This window comes from Rhinolophus sinicus, chromosome 14 (genome assembly GCF_057876585.1).
Source record: "Rhinolophus sinicus isolate RSI-liver-muscle chromosome 14, RSI-T2T, whole genome shotgun sequence".
NCBI classification, from domain to species: Eukaryota; Metazoa; Chordata; class Mammalia; order Chiroptera; family Rhinolophidae; genus Rhinolophus; species Rhinolophus sinicus.
In genome coordinates this window covers 152,689,500-152,703,663 of record NC_142514.1, presented here as the reverse complement: position 1 = coordinate 152,703,663, position 14,164 = coordinate 152,689,500, and the positions used below count along the sequence as shown (strand labels likewise).

Genomic DNA, 14,164 nt, shown 5'->3' with positions numbered 1-14,164 from the left:
CCAAAAGTTGAACTTGCTAAATTGATTTTTGAGAGATGTTCATCCAGTTTTCAGAAGTGGCTGACATAAACATTTTGCTGTATTAGGCTCCTCAAGGATGCCCTGCATGATGCACAGTTTGGTACCCGATATGAACATGTTTTGGGTGCTCTCCTCTCGGTAGGAGGAAAAGGGCTCAGAGAAGAACTCTTGAAGCAGACGAAACTTGTACAGCTTTTAGGAGGAGTAGCAGAAAAAGTAAAGCAGGCTAGTGGATCAGCTAGACAGGTATGTATCCGCAAGAGAGAACATAAACATTTTGATATTAAAGGATCTTTACAGTGCTGACAAGTTGTTATTCTTTCTCAATAGACATCCAGTAGAACTCTTAACTAGACCTATATTATTTTGAGATGAATTCAAAGGTTGTTTAAAATCTATAGGAAAAGATTTCACAACCTAACTCAGAAAATCAATGCTTTTTAATTCCCATGCTTATATTTCCTTTCTGGTTAAAATTGTTCTCTTGAGTTTCTTTTTCATTATTTTATTTTTTAACCTTCTGTAACTGTATAAGTAAAACTATGAATTGATGGTAATGTTTTAAACATCCAAATAATGAAGAAGTTTATAGAATAAAAAATAAAGACTTTTCCATCTTTATTTTCTCCGTGTAGTTCATAGTTGGCTATAGGTCCATCTTGGTAATTTTTTATGATTTTACACATGAATACACTTAAGTATATATACAATTTTTTTGGAGTTTAAAAAAATTTTTTATAGAAATGTGTATATATGTTGTTGAGGTAAAATTTACATAACATTTACACAAATTTACATAAATCCACCATTTTAAAGTATGCAATTTGTTGGCTTTTAGTACATTCACAATGTTGTGCAACCACTACCACCGTCTAAATCCAGAATATTTTCATCACACCAAAAAGAAAGCCTGTGCCCACTAATCACTCACTTCTCATCCCTATCCCCTGCTGCCCACCCTGATAAGCACTAACCTGCTTTCTACCTTTATGGATTTGCCTATTCTGGACATTTCATGTAAATGGAATTATATAATATGTGGCCTTATGTGTTTGGTTTCTTTCACTTAGCCTAATGTTTTCAAGGGTCATCCATATTCTAGCATGGCTTCTTCCCTTTTTATGGCTGAATAACATTCCATTGTGTAGATACTACCACAGTTTGTTTATCCATTCATCAGTTGATGGACATTTGGCTTGTTTCTACTATTTGGCTATTATGGAAAATATTGCTATGAATATTCCTGAGTTTCTGAGCACCTGTTTTCACTTTACCTAGAAGTAGAATTAGTGGCTGGTATAGCAATTTTATGTTAACTTTTTGAGGAACCATTGGACTGTTATCCAGCTGCACCATTTTATATTCCCACCAGCAATGTAGGAGGTTTCCAGTTTCTCCACATCCTCACCAACATTTGTTATTTTCTGGGTGTTTTTTTTTTTTTCTTTTTTTTTTATTACAGTCATCTAGTGAGTGTGAAGTAGTATCTCATTGTGGTTTTGATTTGCATTTCCCTAATGATTAATGATTTTGAGCACATTTTCAGATGTTGTTTTTGGCCATTTGTGTATGTTCTTTGGAGAAATTTCTTTTGTAAGCCCTGTTTTAATTTGTCTTTTTGTTGTTGAATTGTTAGAGTTCTGTATATATTCTGGGTACTAGACCCTTATCAGATATACTATTTGCAAATATTTTCTCCCACTCTGTGGATTATCTTTTATTTCCTTGATAGTGTCATTTGATGCACAAAGGTTTTAATTTTATGAAGTTAATTTATTTTTTCTTGTATTTTTATTATCATATCTTAACGGTTTCTTATTCATTGTCAAATCTAAGGTTGCAAAAATGTATACCTATATCTTCTAGGAATTTTATAGTTTTAAGCTTATATTTACATCTTTTGTTCATTTTGAGTTATTTTTTTATATGGTATGAGATAAGGGTCCAATTTAATTTTTTTACATGTGGTTATCCAGTTATCCCAGCATCGTTTGTTAAAGAGACTATTCTTTTCCGTTGAATGATTTCGGCACCCTTGTTGAAAATCAGTTGACCATAGCTACGTGAGTTTATTTCTGGACTCATTGATTCTGGTCCGTGGATCAATATGTCTATCTTTATGCCGTACTGTTTTCATTACTGTAGCTTTGTAGTAAGTTTTGAAATAAGGCCGTATGAGTCCTCCAGCTTTGTTCTTTCTAAGATTATTTTGGCTAATTGGAAGTCCCTTGCAATTCTGTATGAATTTTAGGATCAACTTGTCCATTTCTGCAGAAAGCAGTTAGAATATTGATAAGGATTGTGTTGAATCTGTAGATTGATTTGGGAAATACTGCAATCTTAATGTTAAATCTTCCAGTTCATAAACATGGGCTGTCTTTTCATTTATTTAGCTCTTTAATTTCTTTCAGCAGTTATACTTTTTTTTTTGTAAATTGCTTTTTTTACTTCATCTTGGAGAATTCATGTCAGTACTTTTAGTTATACTTCATGTTTCTTAATGGGTGTGTAGTATTACAAGGTACTGTAGCATAAATTCTGAACTGTTACCTCTATGTCGGTAGGTTGTATATGTATTTTTCTTTACCCAAACCATCCTGCAATGAACTTAGAAGTTTTTGCCCCTTTGCTAGTATTTCTTTATAGGATATTCCTACAGGTGAAATAGCTGAGTTAAGAGCCATGTACATTTTTAGTTATAATAGTTTCTATTAGATTGCTCTACCAAAAATAGAAAAATGTATACACTTGCCTCCCCACCAACAGATTGTGAAAGTATCTGTTTCCCATCCTGTTGCCAGCTCTGGATGTTCAATAGATGAAAAATTGCATCTCATTTTTGTTTAATTTCTATCCCTTTGACTGTTAGTGAGTTTTAACTAATATGTTAAATACAAACATGTACTTTTGCCCCTATATTTATAGCTTTGCCCATTGTGATTTCATTTTTATAGTAAAAATCAACTCTCGTTAGCAATAACTCTTTTTGACTATTTGACAGTTGGGGCATTTTAAATGTTGGATTCACATCATAATTTTGTTGTCTTAAACATAGGTGTTTATTTTCATTAGGTACTTACAGTACCAATCCCTTTTCCTAGGTTGTCCTCCAGAGGAGTATGGAACGAGTACAGTCTTTTTTGCTGAGAAATAAATGTCGCCTCCCTCTCAAGCCAAGTCTTGTGGCAAAAGAATTAAATATTAAGGTGACACATAAAATACTTATAAATTCATATTACATTTCAAAATAATGTGTAGGAAGAAGGCAAATGGGCAGGTGTGCTTAAGGCAAAAGAGGATAAAACCTGCATAGGTTGGTTATAAATATTTGTGGCTGTCTGTTTGTATAAGATCTGTATTTTTCTCAGGATATTTTTACCTAATCACCATTTCTGAAAGAACAAAACAGTGTAAAATTATTTACTACCTCAAATTAAATTATTTTTTACTATGTATAATAGCTATGTGAGAGGTATATATTGTAATTCTAGTGATAAAACTACCCACTCACAGGTGGGCATTTTTTCCCCTTCCCTTGTGAATATCCAGATAGACTTCCCGGGTTTATGGCACTTTTTAGAGCCATCAGAAAGTAGTTGAGTAATCATCAAAATTGAGTAAAATATTTTGAGTAAAATTGAGTAATATATATAATATATTTTGAACTAGGCTAATAGTAATACGAATAGTGGATTTTCTCTATCATGAGTTCAGCAAAAGCAACCAATTAATTCATCCATTAGTGTCTATGATTTTGAAAGGCCAGGGTCCAACTATGCATAACAGAGTTTCAGATTTCATTTTGGTTTTTTTAAGTTGACATGTGGCTACTCTTCATTGAAATTTAACAGTGGGTGCTTGACTTGTATAATTATGTCATTTGGGGGCAGGGTGATTACATTTTTCCCTTTGGTTTTGTTATTTGCCTTTAAATTGGTCACACTGTCTTAAATTAGCTTTTTAACCAATTTTATTTTAAAATCAGAATTCATCTTTGCTAATGAAATTGTTTAATTTAGTGTCACAATTTGATTCCATGGCTTATTAGTAATATTAATTTTAAGAATACCATAAATAGGAGAAGTAGAGATCTCATCCCAGATTACACTGATTTTGAGGAAAGACTACACAAACTTTTGTGCTTTGTTGAGAAATTATGACACTTTAAAAGTTCAAACTTTTAATAGTTTTTGTCACAATTTTTTAACATTTTGCTTCTTTGCCTAGAGAGTAGTAGATGATATTTTACTCATATGCGCTATGTTTAAGTTTCAAAAAGTATTTTTGTATACATCTTATCTGCTAGATAATCTATTATTTCATCTGTCATAAGGTAGAGGAATAAGTCAGAGGACAAATGCCTGGGACAAAAAATTCTTAAACCCTTTTTTATTCCAGTGTTATCTTTCTAATGCTTAACATGTTGTATTTGTAGTCATGTTCCTTCTTCAGTTCTAATGCTGTGCCCTTAAAAGTCACAATGGTCAATGCTGATCCAATGGGAGAAGAAATTAATGTCATGTTTAAGGTGAGCAAAATAAGATTGCCTTGTTTTTAAATGAAAATTTAATTCTTTTCTCAAATTCCTTTTCCAAAATTGCAAAAGTAATTTTGTTTATTTAATGTTTAATTAAATTTAATTATTATGTGAAGGGTTATCACTGACATAAACTGTTTCCAGGCAGATTTGGGAATAAATGCAACTCGGCTAGAGCTGCTGCCATGCTGGTTGAGCACATCATAACTCCAGGCACTGCCTTTCACACAGATTGTGATGTGAATGGTACCCCCTGGAGCTGTGCAGTGCAGAACTGCCAAACCCTGAGCAGTGGTGCTGTGAGAAGCAGCAGGAGTGGAGTACACAGAGTAATCTTTTATCAGTCAAAGTTGTGTGCATTGTGATCATAATTAATATATTTTGAATAAAGAATGGAGGGTTTTAGCTAATTCAGTGAGGTTGATTAGTGGATGTTCATAAAGATATCTTTTCTTGAACCGCCTTTTATATATATAGCAACTTTCCATATACTTAGAGCTGGTTTTGGACTCTATTTTACTGATGTAGTTGCCTTTTCCTAAAATAGGACCATCTGTTTAAAGACAGAAATTTTATACATTAAGTTTCAATGTTTGTTACGGTAAACCCCCCCTATTTTTTTCATAATTTTCTTGGCTAGTCTCAAGATTGTATTCATCATTATGAGTTTTTAAGTTATTTTATCCAATTTAAAAAAGAAAATGAAAACTTGGTGTGATTCTAGTTAGAATTAATTTATTTTGGGAGGGCTAACTCTTTAAAAGTAAACTTGACTTTGAGATAATTGTAGATTCATAGTTCATTATTCGAAGTTATACAGACATCCTGTGTACCCTTTACCCAATTTCCCCTGCTGGTGACATCTTGCAGAACTATTGTACAATATCACAACAGGTATATTGGCATTGATACAGTCAAGGTATGGAATATTTCGATCGTTCGAAGGTCCCCCCATATAACCCTTTTAAAAAATTGAATATAATTCACATTCCATAAAACCCAACCTTTTAAAGTATGTACAATTCAGGAAACTGAGATGTGAAGAGGTTAAGTAACTTCCTCTGGAATGCTGCAGAAAAATTAAAAGGTAGTTCTATTAATCACTCTTTTCACTATTCCCCTTTCCCCCTGTATAGCATGTAATCTCTTAAGTCTTTTGGAAAGGTCTAAGTTTCATTTTGTTTCCTTGATTTCAAGGTTGGTGAAGATCTTCGGCAAGATATGTTAGCTTTACAGATGATAAAGATTATGGACAAGATCTGGCTTAAAGAAGGACTAGATCTGAGGATGGTCATTTTCAAATGTCTCTCAACTGGCAGAGATCGAGGTAAATCTAACTGTGTCTTGGTGTCTTTGGGGGGCGGGGGAGGGAGTTTAGCGTATACCTGCCCTAAGGGTCCTGATGCTGGTACACTGTGATCTCAGTTGTTTCTAACTTTAGTTTTGCTTTATTGATTCATTTGCTCATGATTAAATAACTCAGTAAGTAGCCCTCATAAATGCTTTTCAGTAACCAGAGTTACCCATTTATTGACCCAATGATGACTTTATAGTCTTTAGCTTTTGAGTTAAAATTAAGGCCACCTTTAAGTTAAACCAACTGTGATTTCATTTCCGTAAAATAAAATAATGGTGAAAACTTTTTTTTCTGCTAAGAACTTCAGCTCATTTATTGATTGTGTTTTTGTCCTTACCACATATGTTAAATGTGAATAGTAATAGTATTACACTCATAGAAATATTTTGATAATTAAATGAGATAATGAAGGTAAAACACTCCAGTATCATACATATTAGGTGCTCAATAAATTGCAACTATATCATTATTCCCATTCAACAAATGTTTGTTGCATATCCACCACCTGCAAAATGCAAACAACATGTAGCACTGATATTTTAGAGGAAAGCAATTGAAGTTACACACAAGCAGTTAGAACCTGCTTTAGTAAGCTGAAAGCTCTGAGAGTTACAGAGGCAGTTCTGTGGGGGTACAAAGGAGAGAAAGGTCACCTGCAGTGGCGGGGATGAGAAATGCGTCACAGGTTCTGGTCATAGACATTAGGAAGTCACCTGAAGGGTGATCGTATTTAATCGTCCTCCTAATATTTGCCATTCAGTTTATGCTTAAATGCCTGTAACGAGAGGAATTCACTTCATCTCAAGGTAGTCCATTGTGTCCTGGATTGTTCTCATAGCTGTCGAGTTCTTCCTGGTATTTCAGATGAGTAAGAACTGACTGCTGGTGTCTTCTAACCATCAGTTCCACTTCTGTTCGTAGACTATCATATAATTAAGTCAAATCCTTCTTCGTGGTGACCAGTATTGTGGCCTCAGACCCTGGGTTCCATATTCTTCAGCGATTTGTCATATGTGACTTTAAATTACCTTATCACCCGATTGTTTTCACTTTAAAGGGTTCAAGTGGTTCATAGTCTCGAAGAATGGTATCTGGATTTTGTAGAATGCAGAAGGGTGGGCAAAGTGTAACCCATGTAGAGCTTATTAACAAATAAAGCCATTATGCTAGCTCCTGCTAAACCATATCTTGGCCATTTTGCACTTGTACATTTTGCATCTTAGACACAAGTGTAGGACCATAAAGTCTGCGTTTTGTTATCTGTCATCAAACCTTGTAGTTTGTGTCATGAGCCAATTTGAAGAGCATGTTTCTGTAGCTTTTGCTAAGTCATTGTAAAACATGTTTATTAAACGGGCCAAACCCTTCTTGCACATCACTAGAGATCTCCCTTTGGGTAACTGTTAAGTCTTTGGGTATTTTATTTTACTTGGTTACTCATTTACTTCGTTGTATTACCAATACTCCACGTTTCTCCATTTTATCCATCAGGGCAATATGAGAGCCTTATCACTTTTTTCCTCAAGTTAGAATGTACAAACTTTATCTTGTCAAAAAGGAAATTTGGTCAATGTAAGAATTCTTAATGGTTGTTTTTCATATAAGTCTTATAAGATGGAAGTTGTTTTGTCAAGTAAGATTTCTCAACAATAGCCTATCATCCCATTAGGTTAGTTTTTCTGTCACTCATTTATTTTATTTAAGTTGAACGTCTGTTTCTTCTTATGGAATCCCATGTAACTTTGGAGGTGATCAGATCACTCTTGTTTTTTATGTTCGTAATTAATGATTGAGTGCTTATTTTGTGCCTTGCCCTGTGCTAAGCTTTTGACTTGTGTTATCTGGCTGTATCCTTATTTTTCAAATGAAGAAATCACATCCACATCCTCTCTGAAGTTTTTAACAAGCACCTCAGTCTGTAGTAACCCTCCCTTCTCCAGAGTCAGCAATTGTCTTTAATACTCACCAGACAGTTACTGTATGTTTTATATCTTCCCTACTGGGTTGATTGGAAGTTTCCTCAGGTTAGGGACCATATCTGATTCACAGATAGTAGTACTTTGTATATCTTAAGAACTTTGGTCCACTGTTTTGTGCACAGTAATTTGTACATGTGTATGTTTGATTATGGAATTAGAAGTTTGTATGTATATTAACAATTTGATTAAACATAGTCATAGAATCAAGATGCAAGTACTTGTTGAAATGTAGTCACTGTGAACTATAAACTAGATGAGGCAACAAAACATCAAAGATCCAAATGAATTCATTCTGCCATAAGTGACCAGAGTACTAGTATTATAACCTGGCCCTGCATACTTTTTTTGGGGGGGTGGCCTGGAGTCCTTGGCCTGCTTAGTTTCTTCCAGTCCTTTATCCAAAGCAGGTCTCTGTATCCATATCTTATTTTGATGCCAATGCATCTCCCTTATGTGAATAATATATGCACATAGTAAAATACCACGTAGCATGTAATAGAACACATTGAAAGTTAAATATCAGTTTCCTCCCCCACCTTCATCCCCAATCCTAGGCCTCCTACTCCCAAAATATAACCACTTATACAGCCCTCTGGGAATATTTTGGGTATATTCCAATATACGTAAAGTCTTTCTTTTAAACACATCTCTCCATTTGGATTTTGTCTTTAGAAACATATTTTTGAGATCTTTCTACATAAGCACATAGAGATCGACTTCGTTGTATTCCATTGTGTAGATGTCCCATAATGTGTTTGTTTGATGCTTGTTTTAAAGGAATTATGAGGAAAACGAAAAATGAGTTAAAAAATGAATTGTCCTGCCAGGGATATATACCTTAGTTAGGAAGACAAAACATTCACTTGAGACTTACTCATGTCACGAGGACAATCGTAATGTTTGTCCCTTTGAAAAGCCTTAATGTTCTCTGAAACACTCTTATTTTGCCCAAATACATGATTTGAGACAGTTTTTTGTGAAGTGGGCAGCATGTATCTTATAAGTAATTTCATTAAGGAGGTCAGTGTCATCTAGTTTGTAATTAACATTTTTATTCTTTGTCGGGGGTATCACATGGATATACAGATTAGAGTCGTGAATAGTTAAATTTACCTTCTACATTGTGGGTCTTCTGAAAATAAATAATTTCGATTGCTCCCATTTTCTAGCATGGGGTGGCAGACTTAATTTTTTTTTTAATGACAATTGTTAGCTGATGTCTCATGTCAAAGATTGAAAGCTATAAATTTTATAAAGGCTTACTTTTGGAGACATTTTCACATAGCTTAATGTTTTGCCATTACAGGCATGGTGGAATTAGTTCCTGCTTCAGATACCCTCAGGAAAATCCAAGTGGAGTATGGTGTGACTGGATCCTTTAAAGATAAACCACTTGCGGAGTGGCTGAGGAAATACAATCCCTCGGAAGAGGAATATGAAAAGGTGATTAGCATGTCTCCTTAGTCTAAATAACTTTGTTAAAAATATAATCAAGTGCTTTTATTTTCCAGCTCTGGTGACTAGCCATTTAGTCTAAGTTGTGAAAACAGCATCTTTCTCCAAGTAAAGAAAAGACTATAAAAAGAGAATGCATTAATGGCAGGAATCTGAGTGAAATTGATGCTAAATTATCCAAAAAACTTTCCAAACATGTACTTAGAGGCCAGAAAAACAAAGGTATTTATATAACCCAGAATGTTAAATTTCCGAAAGGTCTTAGAAAAAGTTATGGAAAGAAGTTAGAGTGGCTGCATTGTGTGGTAGTTAAAAGTGAGATTATGGGTCAGACTCTGGGCTTGAATTCAGGTCCCAAGTCACTCACCAGCTATAGAGCCTCAGGCAGATGACTTGACCTCTTTGTGCCTCAGTGATCTGTGATGTAAAATGTTATAGTATATATTATGGTATTACAGTGTATATTATGGATATAAAAATATAGTGCTACCCTGTTTCCCCGAAAATAAGACCTAGCCGGACAATCAGCTCTAATGCGTCTTTTGGAGCAAAAATTGATATAAGACCAGGTCTTACATGTTATGTTATGTTATATGTTATGTTATGTTATGTTATGTTATGTTATGTTATGTTATGTTATGTTATGTACCTGGTCTTATAGTAAAATAAGACCGGGTCTTATATTAATTTTTGCTCCAAAAGACACATCAGAGCTGATTGTCCGGCTAGGTCTTGTTTTCGGGGAAACACAGTATAAGGTTATTGTGAGAATTGAATTAATACATATGAAGTGCTGCATAGAGTAAATTCTGTAATTAATAGCTGTTAAAATTGGAGGCATCAATTTTTATTTTTTTATTTTAGTATACTTTTGAATTACGTAAGAGGAAAGGGAAATCTCTTAGGACATAAGGTTCCAATGATCTTAAATTGGCCTAAGGAAGATTCAAGAACACTTTCAATGTTGATGTAAGCTCTCAGCTTTAATGCCATTTGCCTACCCGGTTTATGTCAAATCATTAATGTGTCACATTTGTGGATAAATGCGTACAAATGCTATCTGTTGACCTAAGAAAGTAGAGGAATTTTGTCTTTTGTTGGTCTTCTAAAATGTTTGAAAACACTTTTCTTTCTTCTTTGTGGTTTGGGGAAAGCAGTGCAGCAGAATCCAATACTTGTTTATAGTAATGTTGGCTCTTTTGTGATTTTCCGGTAACTTGTTTGACACAAAATCATGGTCAAGTAACATGTACTGAGTGTCTTTTATGCATTTGGCTCTTTCATGTGCTTTACTAAGTAAAAGGGAATGTAACATAGTGGAGTCACATTGCCTGGGTCTGAATCTTGGCTCTTCCCCTTAACAATTCTGTGATCTTGGGCAAATAACCTCTGTGTTTCAGTTTTATATGGAAAAAGGCAGAATAACAGTACCTATGCTAATGATTTGTTGTGAGATTTAAATGAGTAAATGTATACATACAACATACACACACACATCGGCACACACATGTACTGGGAGTGTCGAGGGGTGAAGAAAGAGAAACAGTAGTGCTATGCCTGGTTTGTGATAAGTGCTGTGTAAACGTTTGCTATCTTCATCATCAATAATGATTTTTGAGGGATTATAGAATAAAATTAAACAAATACAGTGCCATATGATTGCTCCATTCAGAAATATAGTATCTTGAGAATAAACTAAATGCACATGCTTTAGATAAAAATATTCATTGTATGTATCCTGCTGTATTCTTCTGTGTGATATTATGTTAGCAATTTAATCCCTAGGACAAGTGGGACCAAAGTGGAAGAAGGTCCCCAGCTTTGAGAACCTTAACAAATGACACATAAGGAGTCCCCAAATGGGCAACAAAATACATTAATTATATTGTTGGATGTTTAAAGCTATAAGCTGACTTTCTTTACACATACCCTCCCTACAAGCCAAAAAGAAAAGGAAAATATTCTTTTATTTAGATTAATCTTTGTCCCAGTGTTACTGCTTGTGGTGGTAAGAGCCTGTGAGGAGCAGGGTTCCACAAACATGATGCTTCAAATGGGTTCAAAGGCAGCACATACCCTACGAAGGGCCTGGCGGCATCTCTGCCTATTGAAAGACAAAAGCTAGAGAAGGGACAGTAACCACCTTTAGAAGGGTGTTTTGTTTTGAAATATGAAAAGGCTGGCTTTTGTTACCATAACCCAGTTTATAAGCTGTTGAGAAAGTGCATTACAATAGTGTTTTCAAAGAGCGATGAATTACTTTGATCTTTGTAAGCCTGCTTCCTTTATAAATTTTTTTTTTCTAAAAATAATTTTATGTCTTTATTATCTAGGCTTCTGAGAATTTTATCTATTCTTGTGCTGGGTGCTGTGTAGCCACCTATGTTTTAGGCATCTGTGATCGACACAATGACAATATCATGCTTCGGAGCACAGGACACATGTTTCACATTGACTTCGGGAAGTTTTTGGGCCACGCACAGATGTTCGGCAGCTTCAAAAGGTACTGAAGTTGTTGTTGTTGTTGCTGCTGAAGAAAAGAGGCGCTTCCTCGTTCACAAGTTAATGTCCCAAACCTTGCCTGTTTTCTTGCTGTTCTTTGCCTTGTAGCTCCCTTTGAGCATAATTGGGGATGAAAAAGCCCTGCGAGGACATTACCACAAGAATGAGTGTGTGTGTGTGTAACCTTTGCTGAAGTGAATTAAGGTGTCTTTTATTTTATCTAATTCCTGGTACCTATTGGAAATGCTCCCATTTGTATAATGGCAATGAGTATAAAATTTCTCTCTGTATATTTGTAACTACTATCTGATCTTTATGTGGGCGTGTGGATGTATAAATAGCACCTGGGGAAAAAGTTTCATATGTAAGTTCTATCTAAACATTGAGATTATATGATGACTTTCCTGAAAATGAGAATTTTCAACAGTTATGCCAATTCAAAACTGCCTGATGCTAAGTTTCCCGGTTGGAAATGGCTGTGGCTCGGGTAGCGTAGTTCAATAACTGTGTAATAAGAGCAATAGTACTGTTTGAGTATCTTCTGTAAATAATACTTTGTGTGTACTTCCTTTTTAAATAGGGACCGGGCTCCTTTTGTGCTGACCTCTGATATGGCATATGTCATCAATGGGGGTGAAAAGCCCACCATTCGTTTCCAGTTGTTTGTGGACCTCTGCTGTCAAGCCTACAACTTGATAAGAAAGCAAACAAACCTCTTTCTTAACCTCCTTTCACTGGTAATTCTGTTCTTTATAAGCACTTAATTTTATATTTATGCTTCTGTGTTTCAATATCTAAAAAAGGATATTTTGTGATTTTAAAGTAAAATTTACTATAGTTTCAAATGTCAGATATATTATTACCAACATATTTAAAAATTGCTGCTATGTGAGACATGCCAGACACCATTTATAGAAAATACAAAAAACAAGTCACAAGAGTAGTTCCCCTGCAGGTAAGGAGTGACAGTAACTGAAAAGGGAACCTGAGGGCGTCATCTGGGATGCGGGTAGATGTTCTGTGTCTTAATCTGGGTGTGTTCAGATTGTGGACATATATTAAGTAAAAAGTACAAACAAATGAAAACCTGCTATGATTATTGTGACTGAAATTGATGTGAAAACAGTGCTAGACAAAATGTCTGGTATTATTCCATAACACAGCTATTATTCCGTAAACTGACTTCGTGACTTCCAGCAGTTGGCTTCTTTGGCCTCAATTTTGTTCATTGATAAGAGACTCGCTTAGGTTTCTAAAACACTAACAAACTCCTCAAAACTGTGATTGTCTTTGTTTGCTTTCGTTCTGATTACTTGGCCAGCTTTTAAGGAAGGGTAGGGAACAAACTTTTTAAAAATTTAAGTCACAAACTATTTTTTCTCTCTCTCTACAGATGATTCCTTCGGGGTTACCAGAACTTACAAGTATTCAAGATTTAAAATATGTCAGAGATGCACTTCAACCCCAAACTACAGATGCAGAAGCTACAATTTTCTTTACTAGGTAAGGCATATTGAAGTATGTTAGAGCAGGTCCATACAGTTCAGCTTTGATTGGTTTTCTTTAGTATAAACAAGTGCTATAGATCAAAAAGCTGATTCATAGGAAAACACTGATTTTTAGTATTAGCAAATAGATTGTTAAAAATTTATTTACTGAATAAGTTTAAAGGATTTGCAACAGCATTTTAAAAAGTAAGTCATTTCACTCAAATATAATCTCAAGCTTTATTTAGTATATAATTTAAATTATAAACATCCCTTTTATGAACTGTTTCTGTGAAGGTTTTTTTCCCCTCAAATGGTATCTGTACTAAATTTATTTTTGAAGATTCTGCCAGAACAGATTTCATGGATACCTTAAGTGCTGAAAACAGCAAACTACAACACTACTGTAGTAAATTTACTGCTCTGCTGTAGTAAATTGTTATTATATGACATAGTACTTGAAACACTTATACCAGTGATTGCATTTGAACTTGTCATTATTGCTTTAAAGGCAGGGCTTCCTGGGAGATCTGTTCTGTCTGCTGACCATGCTGGTCACTGGCTAGTGGAACCACCTCATTATAATGCCACAGCAGAGAGGGGCGTATGAGTTCACGTTCTTTTCTTTCCTTTTTCTCTTGCCTTCTTCCTCTCAGTGGAGAAGAGGTAGAAAACACTGACTGGACTTCTCTAGTATCAAGAGTCTGGGCTGAATTGAATTGAAGGAAGCCGACTTTTGTATAGCCTTCCAAACTAATCCTGATAATTTAGGTATTGATGGGTTTCGTTTTGTTTTTTGTTTTTTAAGAGCTTTGTTGGCTCCCCT

The 14,164-nt window shown here is 34.8% G+C and overlaps 1 protein-coding gene and 1 long non-coding RNA gene across 2 annotated transcripts in view; one reads left to right on the top strand and one right to left on the bottom strand.

Annotated features, from left to right (window-relative positions):
• LOC141572241 (uncharacterized) overlaps positions 1-14,164 on the bottom strand; it is an 89,145-nt gene that overhangs the window by 43,405 nt on the left and 31,576 nt on the right. The gene's annotated exons all lie outside the window — the stretch shown is intronic.
• PIK3C2A (phosphatidylinositol-4-phosphate 3-kinase catalytic subunit type 2 alpha) overlaps positions 1-14,164 on the top strand; it is an 86,777-nt gene that overhangs the window by 63,426 nt on the left and 9,187 nt on the right. Inside the window, exons 19-26 of the mRNA XM_019746618.3 lie at positions 87-267; positions 3,123-3,227; positions 4,457-4,549; positions 5,756-5,885; positions 9,201-9,337; positions 11,683-11,852; positions 12,432-12,588; positions 13,245-13,354. Coding sequence (XP_019602177.3) covers positions 87-267; positions 3,123-3,227; positions 4,457-4,549; positions 5,756-5,885; positions 9,201-9,337; positions 11,683-11,852; positions 12,432-12,588; positions 13,245-13,354 — 1,083 coding nt within the window. The remainder of the gene's footprint in view (positions 1-86; positions 268-3,122; positions 3,228-4,456; positions 4,550-5,755; positions 5,886-9,200; positions 9,338-11,682; positions 11,853-12,431; positions 12,589-13,244; positions 13,355-14,164) is intronic.